The 23,846-nt window shown below is 55.3% G+C and overlaps 1 protein-coding gene across 1 annotated transcript in view; it reads right to left on the reverse strand.

The window, feature by feature from the left end:
* The window catches only part of COL23A1 (collagen type XXIII alpha 1 chain), a 298,820-nt gene that overhangs the window by 25,466 nt on the left and 249,508 nt on the right, over nucleotides 1–23,846 (reverse strand). The window contains exons 4-5 of the mRNA XM_032425088.1: nucleotides 17,906–17,913; nucleotides 16,276–16,302 (exon numbers count right to left, since the gene is read on the reverse strand). Of these exons, the coding sequence (XP_032280979.1) occupies nucleotides 16,276–16,302; nucleotides 17,906–17,913 (35 nt within the window). The remainder of the gene's footprint in view (nucleotides 1–16,275; nucleotides 16,303–17,905; nucleotides 17,914–23,846) is intronic.

Raw genomic sequence — 23,846 nt, forward strand, 5'->3', positions numbered from 1 at the left:
CCACAGACACCGCAAATGTTCTAGTCAACTCCACTCTCCCGAGTCTTCGCGCACACCGCCTGCCCGCCTGGCACACCCTTCGCCCCCTTGTGCGCCATCTTCAGCTCAGTCACCTCCTCCTCCACGAAGCCCTCCAGGCTCCTCCACTCCCCAGAGTCAGGCCATCTGCTCCTGCACCCAGCACTTTTTCTAGGTGTCGCACATGACACCATGCATTGTTACCGTGTGGTCTACACAAGTCTTCCAGTGGATCCAGGAAAACGGTCTGATCCCCGTGTCGCCAGTGCTCGGATGAAGCCTGGCGCAGAGCGTGCACCTCTCAATGTGTATTGGGTCAAAGCAAGGAAAGGTAGCGAGAAAGAAGCGTGTGCAGACACATAGGGGATAAGACGGAAAGTTCAGGGGCAGGACAGACAAAGGGTTCTGCCAATTCTGAGCAGGATGACAGCCTGCCAGGCTCTGGGGGTTACTGGGAAAGATTAGGGAGCGCTAGCTTGAGAAAATAGCATTTGGGCATTTAGGGAGGGCACCATGGGCAGAAAGCACAGCCCAGAGGCAGAGGGCCTGTGGGCAGAGGGGCAGCTCTGCCTCGCATCAACCTCCCTCCCATCCTGGTCTCTCTCACATGGGTCTGTCCCTGTCACTGTGGAGGCTGTGCTCCCCGGCCCAGCTCTGGAGTCCTCTTGGCCAGGGCCGGCCTCTGCCTTGTGGTTGTCCTGTGTCCCTGGTCTTCCCAAGCTCTCTGCTTCTTTCCCATCTTCATGCCTTCGCATGGGCTGTTCCCTCTGCTCGCTGGGCCCTTCCCTGGCTCCTCCATCTGGGAGACACTCTCTGGCTCCGGGAAGCCAGTCTCTCCTCCCTCGGGTCTGCACACGGCCTGGGAGCCAGCAGCCCTGGCAGCCGGGCCCAGCAGGGAATAGCCAGTTTCCCTGGCTCAGCCACCAGAACTCCCTGAACCATACAAGTTCCCAGATGCCCTAAGAGGGGCTACTCCTTGAGGCGTTCACACCAGGGCCTCGCTCCAGGCAGGAAACCAGGGCAATTCTGAAAATTTGTCCCTTAAGTGCCTCTGGCCACCAGCCTCGAGGTCGGCTGAGGGTCTGGACTTCGGGGCAATGCCCTGGGGGCAGATGGAATCCCAGGAGATGGGTAGTGGGGCCATTCCAAAGTCTTGGGGGTCTCGGCTCTGGGGGCTCCTGGTCAGGTCCTCAGCCCCAGCCCCAGGCCGAGGCCTTGTTGCTGAGGCTCACCAGGAGCTGCCCTCACTGGCCCATCTGCTGGCTCCTGGCTGTTCTGACCCCTGGATCCACATGCCTGAGGCCTCCTCCCCTTAGTCTGCTAACACTGGGCCCTGCACCTCCTCTACTCCCCACGCTCAGGCCCTGCTAGGCCTCATGGGGCTCAGTCCCACCCTGGGTCTCACCTGGGGGCTCTTCGTGGCCCCCATACTCAGTCTGAATCACCACAGCAAGCGTGTAAGGCAGGTCTTGTCATCCCTCTCTTACAGAGGAGTAGACTGAGGCCCAGGGAGGGAAGGCCTTGCCCCAGGCCAGGCAGCCAGTAATGAGGCAGGGCTGGAGCCCAGAAAGGCACTTCAGGTCTCTGTCCTCTGGGCGCCGACATTCCTGGCCACGCACCCTCATCTGCCCAAATCCATCCTGCAGATGAAAAAGACTGAGATGAAAAAGAGACGAAGGTGCAGCTTAGAGCTAAGTTAATCTCCTTCCTCTTCACGCACTGGGAGGGAGGACACAGTGGGCCTCACGGCCAAGTCACTGGCAGCTAGGGGCCCCTGACAGGGCCTGGGACGCCGTGCAGGGCTGGTCTGAGGGAAGCGGGCACCCCTCCCCTTGGGGCCACAGAGGCAGAGACTCTCCAGGGCAAGTCTACGAATGCTCCAATGCTCATCCACATGGACCCCACTGAACCCTGCCATACCCTGCACAGCTTCTGCTCTCACTGCCGCCCTGGGAGGCGGGCCCCGGGGCCCCATCCTGCAGATGAAGAAGCTGAGCCGGTGGGACCGCCCAAGGGCTGAAACAGGCTCTCCTCTCTACGCAGTGCTCCCTCCCCTGCAGCATAGGGCAGCACGGTTGACAAGTGGCTGTCCTGGGGGACCTAGGATGGAGCCTTGCAAGCCTTGCCTTCCTTCTGGGATTCCTGGGATGTCTGTCTCCCCAGCTGAACAGACCCTCTCTGGGCAGGGCTCTCTGGGCCCTCTGTCACCCTAGCCCTCTAGCAGAGGGAGTGCTGTGTGGACCTGGGAGAGCCAGTCAACCTCTCTGAGCCTTAGCATCTTCCTTACCTGTTCTCCCCAGCAGGGCTGTTCCTGCCCTGGGTTCGCCCCAGTTTTCCCCTAAACTCTGCCACACCACAGCCTCCTGGTGGCCCCTGGGATTTGGAGAGAGCTGCTCCAGAGGTCTCAGGGCTACATCGGGTGCCTCTGGAGGCCCACGGACTTTCACCCATCATGCTGTTTCCTGGCCCCAAGCTCTGCTTTCCCAGTTCTCTCCACTGCACACAGTCCTGCCTCCACCTGGAGAACTCGTACTCATTCCCCAAGGCCCAGCTCAGATGGCCCTTCTGGGAGCCTCCCCAAGGAGAAGAAGCATCCCCTGAGTCTGTCTGCCCCAGAGCTGGGTCCCCATCCTTCTGGAAGAGAGCCCCGTGGCCGAGCTCCAGGAGACACGCCAGGTGGTCAGAGGAAGCCGGCTCTGGATTCAGACACACCTGGGACCAAATTCAGCCTTTCCCACATGCCAGCTGGTGACCTGGGCCTCATCATCTGTGACAGGGAGATGCAGACCTCCCTGCGTTGCTGGCCTGTGTGTGCGTGTGTGTGCTGCTGAGAAGGGGCTATGTGTGCTGAGTGAAACATAGGAACTGTGCAGACAGAGACAGGACAAAGCAAGCCTCCTTCTCTTCTCCCCAGCTACTCTCCTGGGGGGCAGCACAGGCACCGGTGTCAGCATGACCCCCCCCAGGAAGCAGTCCGTGCCCTGGAGAAGCACATACGTGGACCCCCGCCTTTTTTATTTTGAAAGCCCTCTATGGGCTGAGCAGCATACATCTGTGGGTCCATCTGCCTTAATGGTGCCGGGGAATCTGGTCCCTGGCCCTGCAAGGCACATCATAGCCCTCCTCACTGCATTCCAGGAAAGGCCTATGACATATACCGAGACCCGAGCATCATCCCCATGGTCCTTCCCTAACACCTGTGGTCTCTCCCATGCAATGCCCTGGAGAACTTTCTAGAATGCAAATCTGCTCTCCTGCTTGAGCCCCTCTGGGGTGGCCTCACTCCTGAAGGATAATGTCCAGACCTCCCGGTCTGGTGCCCAAAGCCCGCCTGCCCCATCCTGGCACGGGGAGCATGTGTCCTGGTTTGGCCTTTCCTGGGGCTGGGGCTCCCTCTGGTCCATCGCTGGGTCCCCAGGCCCTGTTCCAGGATGTCCGCTGGGTGGACAGAAAACACACAGAGCTGTAGGTGCCCTGCTTTTCTAGAAGCGTCTGCTGCAGAAGGGAACCTGGGGTATTCCCTTAGCTTGGACCCCACAGGAAGAATCTCTTGTTGCCAACCGTCTCTGAAAGTATTCCAACGGCAAGACCTTGCTGTCTCTTCTTGAGAGTGACCTTGGACCTCCTGTCTCCTGGGAGGGATTCTGCCCTCTTTCAACTCCCAGATTATTCCCGGGGGGTCCCCAAGGCCTCTTTCTGGTGTGTGACAAAACCTACAAGTGGCAAAAACCCAATTTTCCTCCCTAGGGCCCTGACTCTATCTGGCATCCTAGAGCTCTCAGTTCCCAGGAGTTTTCCAAAAAAAGTCAATGAAGTTTGTAGTTTCCGATAAATAAAGGCAGATGGTGCAGTCTGAGCAAGAGGCTGAAGGGAGGTCATCCCCAATCCCCAGGAACCAAGACTGGAGCCACGGGTGGTTGGATCTGATGCTGAGCAGATTCCCGGGGCAAACACAGAAACCCCACGTGTGCATATTTGCGGAGCAAAGGGTGCTAGCCTGGCCTTGGGGTTGGAGCTGACCCACGGTGTGGCCCCGGGGTCTGGGCAGGTGGCTCTGGGCTCATCTCTGATGACACCTAGGCAAGAGAGCTGTGCTCGGGCCCCTGAATTCTCTGTCTGGGGAAAGAGCTGACCCCTGGAGAGGCTGCGGGGTGACAAGGGGTCACTGGGAGTCACTAAGGAGGGGACTCAGTGGGGTGGAGGAAGGAAGCAGCCTGGCTTTGGAGCCAGATGGACCTGCCTGGCTTGGGGGGGAGTGAGTGGATTCCTCTTGTCCCGGGGACGTCTGGGCCCTGGGCTGTGAACCCCCAGAGGACAGGCCCTGCTCCTAGTTATCCCACATACTATCTTGCCCAAACTGGTGTCCCAGGGAACACTATCCTGCAGGGAATGGATTCGCTAGTCAAGTAAGTGTGAGAAACACCGGGTTCCACGCTGTGAAATAGGTTTCTTTCCGGCAACTTGTCTTGTCTGAACCCTGGTTCTGCTTGTGGCTCCTCAGGAGGGCAGCGTTCCCAGCCTCACCAGGAGGCCTTGTGGACCATCTATGAACCAGGCGTTTCCATGGGCTGGAGGGGAGCCCGAGCCTGGCTCTGGGTGCTCTGGGAGGAGCAGAAACACTCCAGGGAAGGGCCTGGGGTTGGTCTGACGGGAGCCAAGGACAAACACGGGGTGGAGGGCATGGTCAGCCTGGACTGAAGTGGGGCAGGGTCCAGGCTAAGTGTCCTCGCCGACCACAAGCCAGTTTTGGGCAGAGCAGGGCCATCTGGGAAGCCAAACGGTCTGGAATAGGAGAGCTCCAGCCTGGGTGGGGGCATGTCCTTGGTGGCAGGGGTCTTGTCTCGCCAAGGCAGCCCGCCCCCGCCCCAGACCAGGGGCATCTCCCACAAGAGGAGCGGGGAAGGAAGGCACACGGGGCAGCCCACAGGTGAAGGCAGAGTTTCGGCCTTGCCAGGGTTCAAATCCTCTCTCTGAGCCTCCGCTTCCTCAGGACGGGCGCTCCGGAGGGTCAGACGCCAATAGCGCCATGCCCACAGGCACTCGGTTCCCACGGGCTCCCTCTCCTGCCTGATCAAAGCCATGGAATTCACCAGAGGTTTTCAACACTTTCTGCCTTCCACGAAACCCCACAACTGTTTACAAGCCTCGGTTCTGCTTTAAATCACTCTTCCCACCCTGTGCAGATCAGCAGAGCCCTGGGACGGCTTCCGGATGTGCTGCGCATGAGGTGCGGGCCAGGCGGGCAGAGAGCCTCTGTGTGCTGGCTCCTCGCCTTGCTCAGCGACCTGAGCCACCCAGGGCCTCAGTTCTCTTATCTGCAAAATGGGGGACATGTCCTTCTCCTCTCCAAGGACACGTCCAACAGGAGCCCCAGGTCTGTCTCCTCTCCCTCCTCTTCTCCCAGACCAACCAGACCCTGTAGGCAGGCTGACACAGGCGTGGGGTCTGCATTAGCCCTGGTGGGGGTGGGTGGGCAGTGCTGGGGGGTGACCTTGTGCGGTCTTCGGAATGGCAGGCGGTGGGACTCCGGCTGCACCGTCGTGGCTCTGCTCCCTCCCTCCCTCCCACCACTGAATATTTCCTAAGCAGGGTTCCACAGAGCCATCTTTTGGGGAAAATTAACAGGAGCGCAAAGGAGGGGAGGTTTTTTCATGAAATAAGTTTGGGAAGTGGAGTCTGCTGGCTCCATTGCTGGAGGCTCCATGTGCATCAGCTTGCGGGGGGGTGGGGGGGTGGGGGGAGGGACCCTGAAGCAAAAGGGCTGGGCCAACTGTTTACCCGACATGGGGGGCTGGCTCTGTTCTCCCCTGATTAGATGGAGCGCAGGCTTCCCAATCTGTGAGAGTGTCTGCTGCATTGAACTAAATCCATAAACGGGCTGTGTTTAGATGCAGACAGGAGTCAATGCTCAGACCGGCTGGAGCAGGGTGACTGTCTGGCTTGCCAGTTGTAATTCATGCTGACGGCTCCCGTCGGGGAATGGAGCCTCCAAATTGCACCAGGACCAGGCCCCTGGATGTGAAGGGCTTACCAGGATTATCAGTCCAGGGACCAGTAATTATGGCCCAGATGTTGACAATTCATCAAATTACAAGGCTGTTGGGCCCCAGGGTCCCAGGCTGGGACGTGCGCATTCCTGTGTGAAGGCTCCCTCATTAGAGTGGGTGGGCAGCCCCCACGGGGCAGGTCAGCCCCATGTGGTTCTGATTTCTCAGACCAGGCTTCACACACATGGACCACAGCAAGACTGTCCGGGTCTAGCGATTTCCCAGACTCGAATTCCGCCCTGGGGTAAAGAGAGGACCCTCGCTTCTTAGGTCCAGCCCCTGGTGGTGGCCCCCCCCCCGTTCCTGCAGGGAACCCCGTCCTGGGATCTGGGGCCCTCTGTAGAGCCACCAATGAATCGCGCCCCAACTCAGCCAGCCGTGAAGACTTTAGCTGGGCGGGGTTCGAGGAACCTGCCGAGGTTAGGGGCCTTCTCCTGCTGCCACTCTCCTACTATTTGTAGGGCGAAGGGCTGGCCTGGAGCCAGGTTTGGTTTGGTCCGTACAGTTAAAAAACCCAAACCCAAACCCAACGAACTGAATTAGTTGCAGTCTTTTAAAATTGTGATGTTGCGAATAAACATCCGGAATTCGTACTTTTCTAGAAGCGCTGGAAGATGGTGCCCGCCCCGCCCCAGGTCTGCATGCCGGGCAAAGCCACTGAGGCAAGAGCTCCTTTAGCGTGGCTCGGGCCACAGGCTCCGCCCCACCCTACTGCCCCACACATGGCCCACCCAGTCCAGGTGACCTGCCAGCTCTGTAGACGCATCTCAGTTTGTAACCCTCGGCTTAGAAAATCTCCTGGGTCCCTTTCAGCTCTACGGTTCTGTGAGGCCAGGAAGCCAGCTGGCTTCTATTTTGGGAGGAGGACATGCTCAGTATATCCTGTGTGCGCTGGAAGCAATTACGCGTATGTCCGTATTATACATCATGGCTGGAAGAGGTGGTGCTATGCCTTTGAATGGATCCCCAAATACCTGCTTAAATTACACATTTGCCTGCTACATGATTAGCTTGTCAGGTATCGGGAAAGCTCGTTCCTGGGTGGGGTGAAGGGAGTCTTGACTCCCATTGGGTGTGGGACCCTGGAGGATGGGTCTGGGAGGTGCGCCGTGTGTGCCTGAGCGGCCCGGCCTCTGGGCTGGGTTCTCCAGCTCGGGCACGTGGGGCTGGTCTGGTGGAAGGCACTGGAAGTAGCAGACAGGCTGGGGCACCCATTCTGGTGGCAGACAGGCCAGGGTGGGGAGCTAGCAGGACGGAGCCACTGACCAGGCGGGTATGGTCTGAGTGTGGCGTGAACCACAGATGGAGATAGTCTAAGAGAGGCTGAAGGTGCAACCGAGAGACCAGGGGACAGAGGAATAGGGGACAGACTCTGAGGCTGCAGGTCCTCCGTGGGGACCCGTGGGGTCCCGGCCATGCCCAGGACTCTCTGGTCGCCACCCCCTGGGCTGTGGGGCCGGCCCTCCTTGGTTTCCAGACAATGCAATTATCACTCACTGGTAGTGAATTGGATCCCTTAAGGATCCAAAGATTTTGTGTGAAATCTTGATTTCCAGCTTCTCTTGAACAGTTGGAAGCTGAGATAATGATCAAGGTGCGTGGGCTGCACTGTGGCGCCCCCTTGAGGTGGGACGTGTGCCCCCCAGTTCAGCCTGGGCCACACTCCCCCCATTCCCTGCGCTTTCTCACACCCAGTCAGCCTCACCTACTCCTCATCTGGCTGGCCCATATAGGGAATGCATCAAGGGGCGTGTGAGTCTGCATTTCCAGCTCTCAACCATCTATCCAAACTGTGGACCCCTCTCCAGCCCCCCACCTGTCCCCGCCTAGACTTGGCCTCTCTCCCACACCAGCCTCCACCAGCCTCCCTGTCTCCAGCCCCCACATTCCCAGCCTTCCTTGGGGAGTCCAGGCATGGTCAGGTCTGCCTGGGACACAAGCCTGAATCTCGTGCCTAAATCCTGCCTCATCATCCTCCTCTGGCTTCGGCAAGCACCTGGCAAGTACCCCCACACCAGGCTCCCCAAGCTAGGCTTGTGCCATCCTCTTGCACTGAGTTTGGGTCTGAGTAGCCCCCCAAAGAGGCCCTATTGGTGGAACAACTCACTTGTGGGAAGATGACCCACTGGAGCCAGCCTCTCCTTAGATGTCCTTCCTGGTAAGTGGGTGTGCAGCCCTTGCATACCTCCAGTGATGGGGAACTCACTGCTTCCTGGGCAGCCTGATGGGTTTGCAAATTTTTTGTGTCCATCCGGTCCTCCCCAGGTTGGAAGCTGTTGCAAATTCCCTCCACCTTGAGGCCTCTGGGGAGGCAGCCAACCGGCTTAGAGATGCTGGGTACGTCAGGGCCACTGGCCTCTTCCTCTCCCACCCCCACCCTTTCCCTAGTCAGCCTGGCCTGCATCCTCTGTCTGGATATTCCTCTGCAACTCCCTGTGTCAGCACCTACTTGCCTTTTGCCCTCAGCTCACATCTCCCTCCCCCAGGGCAGGACCCCTGACCCCCACCAAGCTAGGCCGTGGTTGCAGGTGGTCTCAGCCCTGACCTTGGTGCAGAGTGAGGTTGAACTTTGTTTGAGTCTCTCTCCCACTCAGCCACAACCTCTAAGGGGGTAGGGACCCCTGGATGTTTTTCTCGCTCTTCTGTCCCAAGTGCCAAACAAAGTCCTTCATACATAGTGAGAACACAATATACAGTTGTTGAAAGCACCAGCTGCCAAGTGGATGCCTCTGTGAATCAGTGTCCAGTTTCCCACTGGCCCTGGTGTCTAACCCCTGGGGTCACCAGAGGGCGCTCTCGGCCTGCTGAAGGCTGCCCTGGGCGCCTGAGGACTGCTGCCCTCTGGTCACCGCCAGGGTGCTGGGCATGGGGGACACTGGCCCAAAAGGGGCTCCTTCAGCCTCAAGGGCTCCTCTCGCTGAGGTCAGTGGCCATCATGATGGCGGGAACTGTCACTCACTGAACCTAGCTTGTTTGCCCAGCATTAGGGCTCTTGTGGGGTCATTTGCGGGTTACCCCAGTGGCCGAAGACAGGTTAGGGATGTGCCTGAGGCCATGCCTACCCCGTGCTGGTGTGGGACCCTGGGGAGGAAATCCCATCGAGGTGGCCCTTTCCCTTGAGCCCAGCTGTGTCTCCCTGAGGTTCCAACCTGGGGGCCATTATCGGGGGCTCGGGAAGTCTCCTTTCATCCCATCCCACTCCACCCGGAATCTGGGGGGCTGGGGAGCGGCGCCACAGGGGGCCAGATGAAAATTTGGTTGTCGAAATCTAAAAACAGATGAATTTGGAATATTACAGATGAATCATTTAACTAATTACATTTTTACAATCAAAGCTGTTTTTGAACTTCGAGAGTGCAAGAAAGCATATGGATGTGTGGTGCTCTGTGGTCCTTTTTGGCTCACTTGATTAATTCCAAACGGTCTAACTGAGTTTTGCAGTTCAAAATTGGTCCCAGGCTGAGACTCTGTCTCATCTACCACAGTTCAGCTCAGAGCTAGGCTAGGCTTTCCCTGGGACCTGGGTGCTGGTTTCCCTAGTCTGGGGGTGCACCCATTGCTGATTCTGGAGACACAGTGCAGGTCCTGCCCCTCTGCCCTTCCCCATGCATTTCTCCTGATAGATCCAGGTGGTGCTCAGGGGGTGCGGCTCTGCCCAGCCTGCCCAAGGAGCTCTGGTTCCAGTCCCTCACCTGTCACCTGGCCTGCAATTCCTGCCAGCTCATTTCTGACATCTGTCCCCTTTCACTCCGTCCTCCCCGGGGCCGTCTTGACCCCAGCTTCATCTGCGAATTACTGCCCCCGCCTCCTACCTGGACCGCCTTCCTCCAATTTCTGCCCCGTTGCCAGGGAGGTCTGTCTCTTCAGTGTTCACACCCATCCACGTCACTCGGGGTTTCTGTGGCCTCCAAACTCTGCTGCTGGGTGGGTGGGCGCCCCGCACTCAGCTTCAGCTCCTTCCTTTCCCTGCTGTCCCCAGAGTCACTGTCCCCGGGGGACAAGGGACCACATTGTATGCCCTGTGGGGTTAACGGCGCCTACGTGAGTGCCGAATGGAATGTCTTCCCAGCTTGCCCTCCTGCCAAACTCCTGCTCCTCCCTCAAGACACACCTCAGGCATCCCCCGGGCCCAGGCAGAGTTAGCCACTTCTTCCTCCACGGGGCCCAAAGCCCTGTCCCTATGTATTACAGCCCTACCCATGGCGCCGGAAAGTTCTCTGTATGGGAGGCTCTCATGGCCTGGGTTTTTGGGGGTTTTCAGGAGGGAAGCCAGGGCCCTCGTCCTTGCCCACTGTAAGCTTCAGCTTTTCAAGACATCCAATGGGCACAAATCAGCACGTATAGGGTTGGGACGTGCTTTGAAACTATGAAGTGCCGCACAGATCTGATTCCTGATGTTGTCACCAGGCCAAGCCTCACACTTGGCCAACGTGGACACAGAGGCTCATAAGGCCTAAGTGATTGTTGGGGCCCTGCTCCATTCGGCTGCTCGATGACAGGGACAGGATGCTGGCCACGGAAACAGGATTGCACATTTCATCACAAGGGGGATGCCTTTCTTCCTAATTCCAAATAGTGGAACAAACACATGAACGAGGAATAGCAAAGATGGTGGAAGGGAAAAACGGACTTCTTTAAGTTAGGCTTGGCTTTCCATTTTGGTTTTTCCGGAGAGCAGGAAAGGGTCTGGACAAGCTGGTAATGGGTGTGGCATGCAGGGTGAGCTCCAGCCCAGGATAAAAGCAAGGGTTGAGGACGAGAGAAGAAATTGGCTCCAAATAGCGGTGTCCCTGGGTGCTAAGAGGAGAAAGACCCTCCTGAGCCCCACCTGCTGCTCCAGCCCACTTGCTGATAGGGTGGCTGGTGTTCTGGAGGAGTCCCCAGCCTGTGCGCGAATCTGGGCTTTGTCATGCGGGTGGGCCTTGTGTCTCAGCCAAGTGCTGTTAGCCTGGGCGCTCAGCCTCCTCATCTGTCAAGTAGGGAGGAGACCATGGACCTCCCAGGGCGAGAGCCAGCACTCAATAAGTGCACTTGCTTCCCGGGCACGTTGGAAGGGCTTGGGAGGAGGGGGGAGGGGAGGAGACAGTCCTGTCTTCCCTCAGGAGTGGGGGATCTCTGAGCCCCTGGCAAGGCAGCTTGTGGTTTCTATGAACACAAAGCCAAGTTTCCTTGGCCTCCAGCCTTGGTCAGTCTGTTAGCCTACAGCCTACAAGCTTCTGCACCACGCAGCTCTGGAGATCTCTCCGGCTTCACCACCCCCCCCCCGCCCCATATCCCTCTCGTGTACTCTGGATGCATGAAGGTCGACCCCACCCCATGACCTCATGCACTTGCTTTTTTCTCTCCACAAGATCTCTGCATCATTTTCACCATTAAAAGCTCAGCTTAAACGTCATCCTCCCCAAGAGCCTTCCAATGACTTAATCCCAGTTATGCCCACCCATGCACCCAGCTGGTACTCTCGATACATCCCTGCTTTATTCTCTTCCTAGCACATTTCACTGTTTGTTGGTTTGTTGGTTTCCTTGTTCATTGTTTTTCTCCCCTTGTTTCTCTCTCTCTCTTTTTTTTTTAATTTATTTATTTGACAGAGAGAGATACAGCGAGAGAGGGAACACAAGCAGGGGGAGTGGGAGAGGGAGAAGCAGGCTTCTCGCCAAGCAGGGAGCCCGATGCGGGGCTCGATCCCAGGACCCTGGGACCATGACCTGAGCTGAAGGCAGACACTTAACGACTGAGCCACCCAGGCGCCTCTCCCCTGTCTGTCTTGTTCAGTGCCGGTCCAAAGACCCAGGAAAGCATCTAGCATAGAGTAACTGACCAACGGCTCGGTGAGCACAGTTCCCCACCCTGGCTTCACTGGATTTCATCATCTCTATGCACCTCTAGCCTCACAACCTGACGCTCTCCTCATACCTTCAGGTACACAGAAACCTGTAAGATATGCCACAAACACATTCTTGGAAAAATGTTTAAATTGCTCTCTGAAGGTATAAAACAAACCAGAAAGTCACTCAAGCTCAATGTTAAGAGTCAAAAGAATCAAAACACCAAAGAGGAAGAGTTTCGATGTTGTAATCAGTGGATGATGAGAGTCTGATGTTTTCCGTGCAAAAGTCAAGGTGTAGGCAAGATTGAGCCTTTTCGTCTTAGACAGAAGCCACGGTTTGGAGCAAAGAAAGGGTCTGTATAAGAAATCTCCAGGGAGTCACAGTGACCCCTAACATTTCCTTCCTCTCTATCCCATGGCAAATTGGTTGTGTTGGTCCGACTCCGTCACAGCTCCCCAAAGACTATGAGTGATTCATCTTTGTGCTAGCGCAGTACCCAGCACAGGGCATTACACCGTCCAGATCTGTTGAACAGTCCAAGCCTCCTATGTATGAGATGGCAAAAATCCCTTTATCAACATAAATGTTGATTACTGCCCCCCAAATGCAAGATGAGCACAGTGCCTAGGGCTCCTCTGTGGGTCCCACCTCTGACTCACAATATTTGGAGCTCAGAATTCCCCCTAGGCTGCTGATTGCATGATGTCCCGGGACCAAAGGGGATCCAGAAGCTCTTAAATGCGGATTTCCTCTTTCAACTATACCTGCAATTCTAAGCTCTACCACCAGGTGGCAGTTAGGTTTACACAAACTTTATTAAAACTAATTTAATCTCCAAGACTGTACTTCTCATTAAAATATACCTTAAATTAAAACAAGATACATATATGCACACATTTTTTTAACTTATCATATTGGCATAGATTTAAAAGTATGATAATACCCACAGTTGGTCAGGGTTTGGGGAAATATGCAACATTCCTACACTGTTGGTGGGAATGTAAATTAGAATAGCCTCCAGGAGGGCAATTTGCCACACATCAAAAGCCTTCAACATGTGCAAACCCTTTGGTCCAGCAATTCAACTTCTAGACATTGATTCTAAGGAGATAATCATGGAAATACACCTACATTTATTCCCAGGATGTTGACCATAGGGGTTAAGAAATTGTCAATATAAACACCATAACTTGGACATGGGTTGAATTATACAGATGATAAAATACTATGTAGCTACTACTATCTAGAAGAATTCTGAAGGATGTGGAAACATCTCATGCTATGTTAAATGAAAAGAAAAAAAAGGCTCCAAAAAAGTATGTCCAGTAATCCCATTTTTAGAATAATAAACATAAAAACAAACTCACACATAAGAAGTCTGAAAAGAACAACCACGGAGATATTGGGAAGACTTATCTGTGGGTGGTAGAATTATGGATGATCGCTTTTTCCTTTTTTGTGCTTTTCTCTATTTTGGGACGGTTCCCTTTTTTTTTTTTTTTAAGATTTTATTTATTTATTTGACAGAGAGAGACACAGTGAGAGGGAACACAAGCAGGGGGAGAGGGAGAGGGATGGTTTTCTAATAAACATGCTTCTGTTGTCATTGGCAGGGAGCTATTTGTGAACTCTTGCAGGGACAGGGCAGGCTGGCCTCTTTGCAAGGAGGCTGTGCCCTTGTCAGTCCACAACCTGCCCCACCGTCGTGCTTGGCTCCTGTGCCCCAGTCCACATATGGACCTGGTTTCAGCTGGTCTCGCTCAGGGGAGGGGCCGGCCTGGATTAATCCAGAACACACAGCCGGCACAGTCTCCAGCACGACCCTCCTGCTTGACATTTTTCTTGCCCTCACTTCCTTTTAGGAAGTGACATTTTTCTAACACAAAGAAAAAAAAAATCCTCCCTGAGGCTGGTCCTGAAGTTTCCTAAGCTGCAGAAAAACACCTTTTCCTAAAACTGACCGTTCTCAAAGCCATTTTCCTTTCCCAACACTGCCAGTGTATGCTGGTGGGTGAGAGTGATTTCCCAGGTGCCTGTGTGGCTCAGTCGTTAAGTGTCTGCCTTCGGCTCAGGGCAGGATCTCAGGGTCCTGGGATCGAGCCCCGCATAGGGCTCCCTGCTCAGCGGGGAGTCTGCTTCTCCCTCTCCGTCTGCCCCTCCCCCCGCTCTCTCTCTCTCAAATAAAAAAAAAGTCGTTTCCTCAACCTGTCTTTCCTCCTCTTTCAGCTTTCCTTGGTGAGGAAAGACAGCGGCATGATCAAGGGTCTGCCGCATCTACACTGCGTTTGGACCCTGCATATGTTTCCCTAATTTAACCTTCCAACTCTGTGCCTGTGACCTCCCCAGGCTCCGAGAGGCCGCGTACCCTGCCTGAAGCCACAGAGCAGAGCCAGGATCCTGAGTTGGGTCTGAACGACTCCAAGCCCGTGGATACTCAGTACATGAGGTGTCTCTTAGGCGGCCCGGGCCTCTCCAGCGGCGGCAGTCACCCTAACCTCTGGGATGAGCACGGTGGAGCCGTCTGTACCCGCCCCCCAGGCTGGGAGCCAGGCCCTCCGCGGGCCAAGAGATCTGAATTTCAGCTCAAAACACATGGGCCCCACGAGCCCACAGAAGATGGTCCCACCTGCCTCCTGCCCGCATGGGCCTGCTTTCCTCCCTTGCAGGAGCACGGCGGGGTGTCACTCCCAGCCCGTGGGCCCCCTGCAGGGGACCACGTGAGCAGTAGGACTGCTGGAATAAGGGTGCTGGGAGGCACACGGCAGGGCCTGGCTGGCTCCTGGTGCTCAAGGCTTGGACACCTGGGACTCAGCCCAGCTGGGGAGGATGCCCATATCTGTGTGGAGAGGGCAGCACGGGTTCAAGCCGGGGCTAGGTGACCTCGGGAAGAGGGGCGCCCCGGCCCTGTACGCTCACGGGTGTGTGACCCGAGATTTTGACAAGGTCCCCTCACCCTTCACCGGGCCCAGCCACTCCCTTCCCAGAAAGCTCCCAACTTCACACCAGAGGGACACACTGCCCTTGCATCCATCCCCTTGCCTCCCCTCCCCCAACTCACGGAGCCCCATCTCTGGCTCAGGCTGGGCACCAAGCCCCCCACATGCTAAACCCCAGGCTTCATTCCCCGACAGTCCTGGAGCAGCCCCAGTCACGTGTCCGCAGTGACCTTTGGTGTTGGGATGCTCCAGGCAGGACCTCACTTCTCCTGAACCCCACTGCTGTCTTCACAGGGAGGGAGCTCACAGCCAGTGAGCAGGCACTCGAGCCCTGACTTCCTAACTCCCCACCTGGACCTGGGGGCTGGTCTGGAACCCTCGTCCTTTACCCGGGAAAAATTATTCCCACCATCAGCCAACATCCTCTCTCATGCTCACAGCCCTGGAGAAAGGAGTCAATGTCACTCTGCGCTCAGAAAAGCCAATATGGGGGACGAGGGAAGAAACCCATTCACCCCAGCCACCACCCACTCTCCCTGGGGCACCCAGCTGGGAGGCACAGCACTGACCTGCAAGCTCAGATCTTTCTGGTGCTAGGTGCTGGATTGCCATCCACAGCCTCCTGGCAAGGCAGCTCCAGCAGGACTGGGGGACACCCCCCTTCGCCCTCCATCACCAGCCTGTCCTGACTCTGGACAGAGCTGGTCATTAGCAAGGGCTCTGAATCAACCAACATTTTCCTCCCTGCATCTTCTTGGCCTGAGAGCACAGAACAACTTCTGTCCCCCAACCACACCCCAGGTCCCACCATGCTCTCCTTCCACGAGGTCACCCCCCTGCTCTGACACCTCAGGATTTCTGGACGCTGGGGTCGCGGTCTTTAACCTCTCTGAGCAGGACTGGACATCAGCACAGCTCCATGTAATTTTGCTTTTCATGCAGTGCTCACCCAGCCCGGGAGGGGGACGTCGATTCCAAATATAAGCCAACTTTGAGGTTTAATTCAAAAGATCTGAGAAGTGATGACACCACAGAGACCACACTGGAACCAACCAGTCTCCGGATCCCAAGTGCTGACAGATCGCGGTGGGCTGGGACAGGCAGCCCCCTTCCCACTGGGGAGAGGCTGACAGCCGAGCCAGCCCCGGGGGGTGCTCCACAGCCAAGGGCCGGACCCTTGGCTCAGGGTGGGCAGCAAGAGTGTCCGGAGGATTCGAGATGTCAAGGAGCCTCCTCCTTGAGCCTCTTTGCTTTGCCTGCAGGACAGCTGGAGCGGCAGACAGATTCGCAGAGCTACTGCTAACCCCCCTCTACAGACAGACCTCAGCCACTGAGAGAAGGGGGGGTGGGCAGGAGCGTAGACAGAGTTAAATAAAGGCTCAGAAGAAGAAGATCAGCTCGAGAGAAAAGGGCACAAAGAGCAAAAAATAAATGGCAAATTACCGGGTAGCCATCTCGTCCTGATTGCCCCTGTGGTAATTAATACGTCATTAATAATCAGACTTTGAGCAGAAAACCATATGGCAACACTTACAACTCAAACGGGGCCCCCCGGTCCCCCCATGTTCTGCGGGGTTTGCAGCAAAGGCTGATGGTTTGGTAATGACTCCTGGTGGTGGTGGTGGTGGGGGGACACTCAGGGCTCCGCTGGGTCTGGGAGACAGAGCACCCATTTCCTGCCTCTTGGAGCCAAGCTGGAGGGGCCACCAGGAAGCACACCCATGCGGTTCAGGGAGAGGGGGGGACATGGTGAGGACCACAGGGGGGTGGGTGATTCTGAAGGGTGGTGTCACCGCCACCATGGAAAAGGCTCCCCGAGTCGGGTCTAGAGAGCAGAAATGGCTCTTCCTGCCTGTTGCCACTGGGAGAAGGTAGACGGAGGAAGACAGCCTTGGAAGCCGGAGATATGGGGGTGGGGGGGTGGGGCATTTCTCGCTACTGGATGCTTCTCTGCTCCCCACCAGCTCAGAGCATTGACTGCCAGGGCCAGTGTCCCACACATTGGCATCCATCTCAGGCTGCAGCTTGAGAATTCTGCAGAGTTTAACAGCCAAGTCAAAAAAAAAAAAAAAAAAAAAGAGAGAATCACTCCACTGCCCTCCGCGTTACGCACTTCAAGCAAGTTCACACAGGCTAGCCTCCGCGTGACAGCCAGGAATGACTCAACAGCCAGAAACTGCTTGTGGCCAATAAATCTACACATTCTCGCAGGCTCGCTCCCTGGCTCAGTGCGGTGCCGCCTCATGCACGGAGGAGCCTGGCTTCTGAAGGGTGCCGATTGGGAAGTGAATCACGGTAAGGGGAAGTCAAAAATAAAACTGTTCACCCGAAAGGAATTCCTTTAGAAGGTTCACTTTGGCCCAAGCGGACTGTCAGTGTGCTCCTTGAATTGATTCGTCAGGATTCATCGGGCTCTGAAAAACTGCCAGGATGAATCAAAGACCAACTCGTCACATGTCTTTGGAGAAGGACCGGGGAGTTCCGGGGCGCTGACCATCCCCTGCGTTCTATGCTGTCCCCTGGCGACCAGTCCCTCCCACGCACCCTCGTCCCACTGGCCAGTGAGTGGTGTTCTCCGTGCTCCTGCGAGGGCTCAGCTGCTCGAGCCAGGGAGGCAAACACATTTTGGCAAATCGGGGAAAGGGACCCCATGAGTCCTGGCACCGCTGCCTGATTCCGGGGCCCTTTGTGCCTAAGCACGCGAGACAGAAACATTTAAACAGATTAACTGCCGCAGAGCATTTGGAAAACGAGGACACGGTGCTTGCATCTCTGTGCACCAAGTTGAGCCGAGACCCGGCGAGGAGCAGCCAGGCCCAAGAGTGCCAGCTCTCTTGGAAGGAAAAGGGTCACAGAGTGCTTCACAGGGCAAGTCAAGCCCATAGAATTCTGTGCCGGCATTCATCTACGAATTAAAAAAATAATATATGGCCCCTGTCCAGGACTGATTTTTTTTTTTTTTTAAAGGACACAACACACCTCTCTAACTAAAAATTATTTTCATGGAATAGTTACGGAAGAGGACAAAATGTCTTATCTTTCAGGAGCAGAAAGCATCATCCAGGACACTTACGGGAGGACCTGCAAAACACAAGCAGAGAACCTACAGTCAGCATCACAGGGAGAGAAGGTCCCTTTGCCCAGGCCAGCCTCTCTCTTGCACAGCTACAGGCCACCCCTCCTTGCACGCCTTTGATGCTCTCACGGGCCCCAAAGCCAAGTGGCAGGGCAGAGGGGGTGCTTTTGCCCTTGCAGGGGCAGGTGTATGGGTGGTAATGACAATCCTGTGTGTATTGGTTCTGGCGTTCGTTTCCCGGGGCTATGGTTGATCCCTGCCTGGGGCCCATCCGGGTCCGGTTTTGGCAAGCCAGGTAGGAATCAGACCTGTTCCTGCTTGAAGAACAAATTTTGGGGCTCACCTGGGGTCAGTTCATTTCTACTGAAGGGGAAAGACTTGGGGGAGAAAACATTTGGGGCAGAAGGCAGAGCACTCCTAAGGGTGCAGGTCTGGGTGGGGCTGAACAGACACGCAGGGGGTGCCTGTGGCTCAGCCTGGGGTTAGGGGCACCGAGTCTGGGTGTGCGTGGGGAAGCTGAAGGGGCTCAGTCCAGAAGTACAGGGGGCTGCTCTGGGAAAGGCTCGTGCAGCACGCTGACACCTGTCCACCCCCAGCAGATGAGGGCTCGCTGAGAACATTCGCGAAACCCACAGGTGTCTTCTTCACCTTCTGGGGTGCAAACCACACTGCATTTGACCTTCTCAGCCATCTTTGCAGGAGGTGTGATAACAACACAGACGCTCAGGGAGAAAGCAGGGACTTGTCCAAGGCCAAATGGTTGGTTAAGGGTTGGAATTCATCCTGGAAAGAGCTCTCCCAACTCTTGAACCCCATACACTTTCCGCTAAAGGCATGCCGCTGCCAATCCAGTAAACTCTCTGCTCCCCCGCAGACCCTGGGCCTCAGTCTGGGTAGCTCGGCTGGCAGTAGGCCCACACATATTTATGGATCGCCACCTATGAGCTGCCGCCTCCCCGGGGGGGCAAGTAAGGGGACCCACTGGTGAGTACAAGAGGCAGGATCTCTGACTCGCAGAATTTTTTCTGGGAAGGATAGATGCTTAGGAAAACAGTGACTCAGGGAGAAGCGCAGCAAGTTCCTAGGCAGGTGGGGTCCTGAAGGTGAGACATGGTTATCTCAGGGAGGAGAGGGGAAGGAGCCGTGGGGCAGGGATGGCAAAGCTCCCAATGCGCCAGATCACTGGGCTTCTGAGGGGCTGGGATCCACAGAGATGGGGCAGGGAAGGCGTGGGGAGAAGGCCAGCCAGAGCTCGGGGCCCTGTGTCCATGCCATGGCCTGGGATTTGAAAGGCAGGGGGAGGCAGGGGGCACAGAAGGGTCCTGCTCGGAGGAGGGGTGGGAGGGGGTGAGAGTGGGTGCAGGGCAGCTGTCTCCATGTAGGTGACGGTGGCCAGGACTCTGCATGCTCACAGTGGAGAGAAGTGAGTCAGAAGACACTTGTCAGTGAGGACCCACAGGACTTGTTCATCCAATTAATGGTGTGTGTGGGGGGCTTGTGCATGGGGCATAGAGAAAGGAGAGACAAGACAAAGATCTCTGGCCTGAAAAACTGATGTACGGTGGTGCTAATACCCGAGAATGGTAACATGGGGGGCTGTGGGTCCCCTGAGTCTAGACTAGGGTGGGGCAAGGCGTTGGCCATGTGGACAGACTTTTTCACCTTCAGCTAGGGACCTCGTGCCTTGTTTTCCCAGGAAAAGAAAAGCCACTGGACGGATGCCACACGCACGTCATCTCTCCGATGCCACACGCACACACCAGCCTGCCCCTGCGTCTGTGCCCAGCCTCCTGTCTGTGTCCCTCCGGGGAAGTCGCAGGAGCCAACCCGCCCCACCTTCCAGGGGCCCTGCACCCACCACTGCCTCCCTGCCTATTGCATCGAACCCACTTTCTCCAGCAGATGCTTCCCAGCAGCTCTGGAACAGCTCCAATTTCTCTGCTGAAAGCCCATCCTTTGCTCACATGCCCTCCTCTGCTCCGGCCCTGGCTCTCCTCTCCTTCACCGCTGGGGAGAGGGGTTTCCTGTCACTGTCTCTAAATTTCACACCTTCCATGCACCTCGTGACCCTCTGATATGGGTTCCATCCCTATCACCACCAGAACGGCTCTCACCCAGTCCCCAACCACCTGCCTCCACATCAGTCAGCCCGCCAAGGATTTCTCCTCCTCACCCCACGCTGCTGAGCACGCCCGCCTTCTGGAAGCGCTCTCTCCCTTCGGCTTCCAAAAGGTCATGTTCCTCCCACTTCGCTGGCTGTTCAGCTGGCTCCATTTCTTCCAGCCTCACGCAGAGGCTCCTCAGAGCTCATGGCAAAGGCTTTCTTCTCTTCAGTTCTTCGCTGGGCTCATCTGTCCCCGCTCTCTCCTGTCTTCCCCAGGGATCTCATCACGCTCTTGACTACCCTAGGCAGCAGTGTCCCAAGTGGGTGCCTCCTGCCTCAACTGTGCCTCAGAAGCCCAGACTCCCTCCCTCCAGCTGTCTGCTTGCCATCTTCCCTTTAACAGTCCCCAAGACTCCTCAAGCCAAGGTGCACAGACACGCTCATGGTCTTCTGCCCACAAACATGCTCCTCTCCTGGTTCCTAGTCTCTGTGGGGAGATTCCCTCCCGCCCAGTTGGTGACCCGGACAATGACGAGTCCCCCTCGACACGCTCTCCCTCCCCAATCTATTGGCACATCCAATCCAGACATTCACGGAGGGCCTGCTGTTCTGGATGCTGTTCTGGGCATGTGGGATATGGCAGTGATGATGGCAAAGATCCCCGTCCTAAGGAGCTCACCTTCTAGTGAGGGAGGTAGCCAAGATACCATAAGCATAACAAACAAGTACATCACCTACGAGATGACACGTACAACGGAGAGAGAGGCAGCGGGGCAGGGGCAGGGGTGCAAGGGGATGGACTCTGGATGGATTCTGAAGGTAGAGCCAAGTGGATTTTTCTCCGGAGTGAGAGAGAGAGGAGTCAAGAAAGATGCCACGATTCTAGCTGGAACAACTGCAGGGATGGAGTTGCCATCAGCAGAGGTGGGGAGACTGGGGGTCGGGTGGGTTTGGCTGGAAGGATCAGGAGCTCAGCCTTATATACACGTGGCGCTCGGGGGTGTCCCAACAGTTCGAGGTTGGGAAGAAGAGAAGGAATTCCTAGAGGAGGCTGTTGCCTGTGCCTCTCACTGCGGACAGCTGAGTAAGATGAAGACCAAGACCAGCCCACTGGGGGCGCCTTGGCGTCATAATCTCGGGTCATAATCTCAGGGTCCTGGGATCGAGTCCCATGTTGGGCTCCCCACTCAGCGGGGAGCCTGCTTCTCCCTCTGCCCTTCACCCTGCTCGTGCGCACTCTCTCTCTCTTTCTCTCAAATAAATAAATAAAATCTTAAAAAAAAAAAAAAAAGACCATCCCACTGGCTCTAGCCACACAGGGGTAAGGGCAGGGGGAGTGATGGGTGTGCAAATCTGGCTGGAGATGGTTTCCAGGAGAAGGACAAGGAGGAATATGGGCAGCGAGCACTTTCAAGCAGTTTCGCTGCAAAGGGAAGCAAAGACACAGAGCAGGTGCTTTGGGGACATGGGGTCCAGAGAGGGCTACTTCTTCAAGATGAGAGACACAACTGTATGTGTGTATAACGGGAGTCATCCGCAGGGAGGGGAGGATCCAACATGTTGGAGAATGGGGGATTCCTGGAGGGACGACCATGAGGATGGCACATAGAGGTGGCCCTGCTGGAGGCAGGGGCTGGACATCCGCATGTGGGTCTGGCATTCAAAGTGTCACCGGCCACACGGGTGCTGGAGTGCGTGTGTGGGATTTGAGCCAGACTGGGCAACACAGTGGGATCCATGGGTTGGAAGATGCAGGAGATGGAAGGAATGTGGGGGTCAGGGAAGAGGCAGTGGGCTCGGGTGAATTGTGTGAATTGGGGTACAGTGACGCTGTATTTGCTGGTGATGATGAGGCATTGGTCAATACCATGGGAGGGAGGGCGGCTAGAGGTCCAGCTCACTGAAGGAGGCCTGGGTCTGTGAGGGGCTTCTGTGTGCATATCAAGATCCCCAGGAACTGACCCAGAAGGAGTGTTGGTGGGAGGGCTGCAGACCCAGGAGGTCAAACCCACAAGCAATGAGGGGGATGTGCCGGGGTCAGGGCTGACATATCGCTACTCCAATCTCCACTCTGGGGCCAGGGTGCTGTTTTCAAGATGCAGATCTGAGCATGGCACGCCTTCTCCCCCCAGTCCTCATTTTCCCATTGTTCTTAGGGACAAAGGCCCCAGTCCTACATCACATGCTGCGATCTGTCCCTGACTCTCCACCTGAGCCCCTTGAACCCGTGGGAAGAGGGGCGGTGTTACTAAGGGGTGCTGGGCAGACTGGTGGTTATCAGGACAAAGTGAAGCTGGATCTGTGCCTCAGCATGAGCCATGATAAATTCCAGAAGGATCAAAAGACTTACAGGTTAAAAAAAATTCTTAAAAATCTTAGAGGAAAACAGACCCATAAATACGGAGAACAAACTGGTGGTGGCCAGAAGAAGAGGGGGATGGGCAAGACGGGTGAAGGCGGGTGGGGGATGCAGGCTTCCAGTTATGGAATGAACAAGTCACGGGGATGAAAGGTACAGCATAGGGAATATAGTCAATGATACTGTAATAATGTTGTATGGTGACAGATGGTAGCTACATGTGTAATGAGCACACACAAAAATCCTAGAGGAAAATTCCTTTCTAACCGTGGAGAGGGACAGGCTTTTCCAACTACAGTCCCTAATCCAGAAGCCATAAAATGAAAGTCTGATTCAACCGTATAAAACCAAAAATGCCTACAAAGCAGAAAGCACCATAAGCAAAGTCAAAAGCCAAAGTGGGAAAGATATTTCTGACTCATGTCACAAAGGCTGATGTACCTTGATGTAAAAATGCCCCTACAAATCAACTCTAAAAACATCGACGACCTAAGAGAAAAATAGTCAAAAGATATGAACAGAGAGGTCAGAGAAAACATAAATAGCATAGGGGCGTCTGGGTGGCTCAGTCGGTTAAGCGTCTGCCTTCGGCTCAGGTCATGATCCCAGGGTCCTGGGATTGAGTCCCGCATTGGGTTCTTTGCTCAGTGGGGAGTCTGCTTCTCCCTCCGCCCCTCCCCCCACCCAACCCCCAGCTCATGCTTGCACTCTCTCTCTCTCACTGAAATAAGTAAAATCTTTACATATGTAAAAGCTTGTTCTCCATGAGAGCACATAGAATCACATTAGTCTTTTTCATAACTGCATGGTATTCCATTTAGAGTTGAAACATACCTCCGCATTTCCACTGTGCTATTTCTAATTTTTGGCCATTGCAAACAGTTCTGCTATGGATATTTTTATAAACCTGTCCTTTTAACATATCTTTGTAACATATATGTAACACCATATATGTAATACAGATGTGTTAACGCATCTACAGAATACATTTCTAGAAGGATCACCGTTGTGGCAATTAGCACAAACATTTTAAGTCCTAATTAGCATTGCCAAATGGGTATCTGCTGTGATTATAGTTTTAACCATCATTTCTCATATTATGAATGAAGATTCGCTTTTGTTTCATATACTTAAAGGCTATTTATGTTTTCTTTCTTTCTTTTTTTTTTTTAAGATTTTATTTACGTGACAGAGCCCGTGAGCAAGCAGAGTGAGCAGGAGAGGGAGAAGCAGGCTCGCTGCTAAGCAGGGACTCAACTGACTGAGCCACCCAGGCGCCCCTTACTGTTACATTTTTAAAAAGGTATGCAACAGTGTATTACTATTTATTTAGCCATTTGAGCTAAGTAAAAAAACCGAGAGGCTTTTGTTTGGATAAACATGGTACATCTCTGGGTGTGGACACAGACAGTGTTCATCAGGTTGCCTGTGGGGAGGGGCACTGAATGGCGGGAGGATAGAAGCCTGGGGGGGGG

Source organism: Phoca vitulina, unplaced genomic scaffold (assembly GCF_004348235.1).
Source record: "Phoca vitulina isolate PV1807 unplaced genomic scaffold, GSC_HSeal_1.0 scaffold32, whole genome shotgun sequence".
NCBI lineage: Eukaryota > Metazoa > Chordata > Mammalia > Carnivora > Phocidae > Phoca > Phoca vitulina.